The following is a 6,170-nucleotide window of genomic DNA, read 5'->3' on the forward strand; positions in this document are numbered from 1 at the left end:
AGAAAAAGAACTATACAAAATGGAGGTAAATAATCTACTCACAGAGTTCAAAACATTTGTTACAAGGAAGCTTAATGAATTTAGGGGAAGAGCAGATTAACTCAGAGAGAACTTCAATAGCATGTAAAAGGACATGGAAACCTTAAAAAAGAACCAGTCAGTAATGAAGAATACATTAACTGAAATGAAGAACAATTTACAGGAAATCCACAGTAGAGTGGATAAAGCTGAGAATCAAATCAGCGATTTGGAATATAGAAAAGCAAAAGATATCCAATCAGAACAGCAAGAAGAAAAAAGAATCCAGAAAAATGAGGATAGTATGAGGAACTTCTGGGACAACTTCAAGCATACCAACATTCACATCATGGGGGTGCCAGAAGAGAGAGAGCAAAAAATTGAAAACCTATTTGAAAAAATAATGAAAAAACTTCCCTAACTTAGTGAAGGAAATAGACATACAAGTCCCAAACAAGATGAACCCAAAGAGGCCCACACCAAGACATATCATAATTAAAATGCCAAAGGATAAAGACAACGAAAGAATCTTAAAAGTAGCAAGAGAAAAGCAGTTAGTGAGCTACAAGGGAGCTCCCATAAGACTGCCAGCTGATTTCTCAAAAGAAACTTTGCAGGCTCATAGGGATTGGCAAGGAATATTCAAAGTGATGAAAAGCAAGGAACTACAACCAAGATTACTCTACCCAGCAAAGATAACATTTAAAATCAAAAGACAGATAAAAAGCTTCCCAGACAAGAAAAAGCTAAAGGAATTCATCACCACCAAACCAGTATTACATGAAATGTTAAAAGGTCTTAAGAAGATAAAAATATGAACAATAAAGTGGCAATAAATACATATCTACCAATAATTGAATCTAAAAAACAAAACAAATGAACAAGCAGAACAGAAACAGAATCCTAGATACAAAGAATGTTTTGATGGTTGCCAGATGGGATGGGGGCTCAGGGGGATGGGTGAAAAAGGTGAAGGGATTAACAGGGACAAATTGGTTGTTAGAGAATACTCATGGGGATATAAAGGACAGCATAGGGAATACAGTAGCCAAGGAATATATATGCATGGCCAATGGACATGGACAATGTTGTGGGGATTGCCTGAGAGAGTGGGGTGGTCTGGGTGGAGGAAGACAGAGGGGGAAAAATTAGAACTGTAATAGCATAAACAATAAAATATAATTTAAATGAAATATAAAAAAATGAGTTGTGTGATGTGAGAGTCTAAGTTTTCTCATTTGTAAAATGGAATAATAACCATTACTTCCTTTTTGGGAGTAGATGAGACAAAGTGCTTAGTGTGGTAATACATGATAAGCACTCAAAAAGATGTGTATGATATTCATAATAAGAGGATATCTAGTCTGGGTCTGGAGGGGTTCTTGGAGGTGATGACTCTTGAATTCAGTCTTAACCACTGAATAGGAAGGGGAAAGAATCAAGATGAAACCTTAAAGAAAGATTAAGTTTCCACAGTAACATTGAGAACTTTTCATAATCCAGTCTCTACCTAACTCAAGCAACCTCGCGTCTCCTTTCAATCTCCTTCTTCCAGGCTGGTTTACTCGCTGAGTTCAGAATATGCTTAAATTTACTTTCTTTTCTCTATTACTGCTTAAGTTATACCCATCCCTGTTCCTCACACTAATCTAAAGAGTGTCTATAAAGCCAACATAAGTTCTACCTTCCTGTAATTGATTAATCTGGCTCTTATCAATGGCTCCATTCCTTGAACTTTTCCATCACAGGGTCAGATGAACACACTCCCCTATATACTTCCTTTGCCCTCCCATTATATATACATTTGCACTGAGATTTAACTTTTTACATGAGAATGCCATGTCTCTACTGAAATGTAATTTCCATGAGGGCTAGGTTTCATGTAATCCAGAGAAAATAGGGCAAGGATATAGTAGTTTAGTCTCAGATCTATTTGGTACATGAAGGAATAGATCAGAAAACTGTTAGCAACAGTGTAAGGATTAAACACGAAGCACATGACAAGTCAGTGGCAGCTTACATGCTTCAACTTAATGAGGTTTCTTGTTTTTAGGTTCTTGTCTTGACATGCCCTCAGCTCTATCAACAGCAAACTATAAAAATTTTCCACTATGGATTGTGTAAGTCATTTAAGATGCCTCAAATCCTTCTGGGAATAAGGCATGATATAACAAAATAAAGATCAGAAGAAAGACTGGCAGACAACTCTCTAGACATGGCTACTATACTAGGAGGTAGTAGCATATGAAATAGTAGAATCAACAGATCTGGGTTAAATTCCTGGCTCTTAGAATTTGGGCAAATCCTTAATCTCTCATCTAATAATGTGGATTAATCACTTACTCCTCAGTTGCTGTGAAAATTTAATGAGTTAATACACATATAAAGTAACTAGCACAGTGCCAGAAAGATAATACTTGCCTAATTATTCATTAGCACATTATATTCACCCATTTATCCTCTGCAACTCTTTCAAAGAAATTAGAAAAAGAGTGATTTTCTTTCCTCTTAAAAATATATCAGGATCAATTTGCTGAAACCCATTGAGGCCACAGGCCTGAACAGGAGTCCTAACTCTAATACCCAATGTACAGTAGGGTTTCTTTATGGCTAATCTCTACCTGTTACAGTGAAAAAGAAAAAGCTAGATTGGATTCTTGTCATACTTCTTAGAGTAACCGAGTCCCTCCAACATTCAGAACTCTCAATTTTTGATAAAGGGAAAAGTGAGAGGCTTAGAGACTATAATCAAGTTGAACTCCCATAGACAGAAAAGAGAGAATGTTCCATAAAGCATAACAATGTAAACTCTTCACAACACTGAAGGTATATGAGATTGTGACCACTGCCTCTGACAATTCTTCCAGCACACACTGTCAGTCTAAAATGGCAGGCATCATAAAATAAAACGTGAAATGGGCCAGAGAATACTCTTAGACGTGGAAGAAACCTCCAAAGTCATCTGGCCTAAGCCTCTTCTTACACAGTTGAGGAAGCTGGTACAGGAGAAGCCAAAATGCATGCTGAGCTTCTTTGTTCTAATTGTCCTAAGATTTATTTCCTTTGCAGTAAGCAAGATTAGACAGAACAGTTCATATGCCTTGCAAAATGGACCCAAACACTGGAAATATCCAAGACTCTTGCCCCTGACAGAACACTGACACAAAAAAGCAAAGGTATATACACTCTTGCAGTTACTTGATTGAACTATCAAGTCCCTGCATAGGAAGTTGTACACAGACAAAGAGTAGCAATACCGCCTACAAAGAGAAATGCACACTGAGAACTAGAGGATTTTCATAGTTCTTCTACAGAAAGGAAGATCTCTATGGGACTACCAAAATCACTGGAAGTTTCTAGTGGTGATAACTGACTTCTTCCCTGTGTGTCTTCATGATGACACAGTGAAGAAAAGGTGAATTAGATTGTAATACTTCTTGGGAGTACCACTACCAGACTCTGGGAGGTGATGAACAGAAACTTGATACGCTTTCCTGTTAACTGAACCACCCAAACTTAAGATAACTGTTTTAATCTAAATTTAATCCAAAATTTGTGGCTCTACTTTCCTAAGTTTATCAACTTATATGAGTAAGACATGAACATACTTAGGAAAATTAAAGAAGTCACCCAGTGAATAAATCCATTCATTTTGAATAAATAAACATACAATACAGAAATTAAACTACTTTTGGGTGAAATGTTATTAGCTAGATAGAATTATTCTTCTTAATTAGTCCCTTGAAGCTTGTCCTAACCCAATAATTCAAAGATAATGAACTTTAGGTGTCTGAAAGATGAGCACAAAATTTTAGTGAATGGTGAGCTAAACATTAAGCAACACTGTTAGGGAAATACCAAAAAAGGTGAAGAGATACTATACTGAACTTTAAAAATATTTAGTGACTAGAACATGCAAAATTATATCAGAGTTCTGGTTTGCTCTAGTCAGGAATCCTGGAAATACTGTTGGATACCAAAGCCAAAGGCCTATGTCAAAGTATGTTAAATTCCTAAGAGACAAGAATCAAACCTTAAATCACATCACACAAGAGCAAATGTAATAGCTAGGGGTACTTAGGTTATAGGAGGAAGAAACAAAATAGAAGCAGAACAACTAGATGCCTGCCTTTAAATATTTGCAGGACATTCAGAAAAGGAATTACGATTGTTTTAATGGGCCCTAAGAGAAGAACAAGCATCAATAAATGAAAAACAGAAAAACAAATTTTGGTTTAATAATTTTCCATGTTAGCTTCAAAAATCAATAACATCAACTTCCAATTTTTATAACAAGAAAGAAGGCAAAGTATGAATGATTCTGAAAGCCATATTTTATGGAGAATAATCTACAAGTGGTGGTCAAGCTACTGCAAAATTCCAAGTTAGAAAAGACGATGGACTGTTCTAGGTAGTAGCGATGGGGACAGAAAGGATTGGAAGGCTCACAGAAACATTTCAGAGATAGAGCTCATGGTACTGGATGACTTATTGGAGACTCTTGGAATAACAGTATTTAGTGGGATTTACTGTGCTAATCTAACCATCTGTCTATTAACAATAACAGAAATCGTAAATACCTACATAGTTCGTACCATGTGTCAGGAAATGTTCTACATGTTTTACATAGTTGACTCACTTCATTCTCATAACCCTATCGAGTGTATTCTATTATCATGCATATTTTATGGACCAGAAACTAAGGCTTTCATCAGCAAAGTTGGTCAAAGAATATATATCAAAGAACTAGTAGGAAATTAGATACCAGATTTGGACCTACATAACCCCAAAGCTGAAGCTCTGAATCGATACACTAGACAGGTATAAAAGAAAGGCAACAAAATTCAAGGCTGGTGGCACATAGTAATGGTAACAGCCCAGTGAGTAAAGACCACGGGGGAGGGGGAGGCAGCAGGGAGAGGACAGTAGGGGCAAGTGAGGATTTGGCAGTATAAGAATCAGGGAACCACTATTCATATCAAGAAACAGAAAAGTGTGGGCAATCCAGAAGCATGATGTGCTTGTATTAAAAAAAAAAAAGAGAGAGAGGAAAAAAACCCATCCAAATAATAAAACACCTGCATTGAATCCAAATTCCTAGAGATGGGACCTAAGAATTAACTTTTGCTGTTGTTGTTTTTAAGCAAAACCCCGGGTAATTTTGAGGTAGAATCAGATTTGGGAACTTCTGTAATAGTTCTCTAAGGTTTCTTTCTGCTTTTAAATTCTAGCTGACACTAAATAAAATTCCAGAAAAGAAAGGAAGGAGGGAAGGAAGGGATACTAGCACCAAGAAAACGGCTGTTCATTTATAGTATACACCATTTACACTCCCATTTTTACTGAATAGTCTCTCATAGGAACAGGTATAGACCAGGCAGTGGAAGGAGGGGTGTGTTGTTCGCGGCGAGCAGGTTAAAAGCAGGCTTTCAACCCCGGGATTTTCCGGTACCATTATCAGAAAGAAACCCGTCTTGACTATAATGCATGCGGTAATCCAACTCAAAAAAACGAGATTGGATTCCTCAGGTCCATGTCTGGCTAATATATTCTACGTGCTCAAAAGCGTTATAGGAAACCTCTAGGTTTGGGGCCTGCTCCTCAGAGACCAAAAGATTCTGGCTCAGCAGAAGAGGTGTCTGCTCCGCAATTACACCTCAAGTATCCTATTCCCGGAGATGACCTGTTCCACACATACCTGAGGGTCCCCTGGTAAGATTGATCTCTTCCTCAGTGATCCCATAATCCACTCTTCCGTTCATGTTTTACTGCCTGTCTGGTTTTCCACCTGGTCGACTACGGCTTCCACAGGTGAAGGTGAATCAATCGCAGCGGAGCGACCGAAACACGGGACTCGCGGTTTTAGCAGCTCCTGGACCGGAAACGGAAGCCAAGAGCGCTGGGAGCGCCAGGAATTCTGGTAATCGTAGTTCTGGCCTCGGACTCATTGCGTTATCTCGTCCGGTTCTCCGGGCAAAGCGTTAGGTGAGCAAGGAGCAAACTCCTGTTGGGGGTTGGGGGATGAAGGGATAGTAAAAGTGAGAGAAATAAGTAAATTCATAGTGTCGAGAAAAAATTAAAAATAAAATTTGCCACCACTTCAGAAAGTCTCCACAAATGTAGAAATGAAAAAAAGGAGAGCTAGGAGAGCT

The 6,170-nt window shown here is 38.0% G+C and overlaps 1 protein-coding gene across 1 annotated transcript in view; it reads right to left on the bottom strand.

Annotated features, from left to right (window-relative positions):
* Positions 1–5,892, bottom strand: part of SYNJ2BP (synaptojanin 2 binding protein) — a 43,912-nt gene extending 38,020 nt beyond the window's left edge. Inside the window, exon 1 of the mRNA XM_090271068.1 lies at positions 5,717–5,892. Within this exon, the coding sequence (XP_090127194.1) occupies positions 5,717–5,780 (64 nt within the window). The 5' untranslated portion in view covers positions 5,781–5,892. The remainder of the gene's footprint in view (positions 1–5,716) is intronic.
* Between the last annotated feature and the right edge of the window lie 278 nt (positions 5,893–6,170).

The sequence above is a fragment of the Furipterus horrens genome, unplaced genomic scaffold, assembly GCF_987537825.1.
Source record: "Furipterus horrens unplaced genomic scaffold, mFurHor1.1.pri manual_scaffold_3, whole genome shotgun sequence".
Lineage (NCBI taxonomy): Eukaryota > Metazoa > Chordata > Mammalia > Chiroptera > Furipteridae > Furipterus > Furipterus horrens.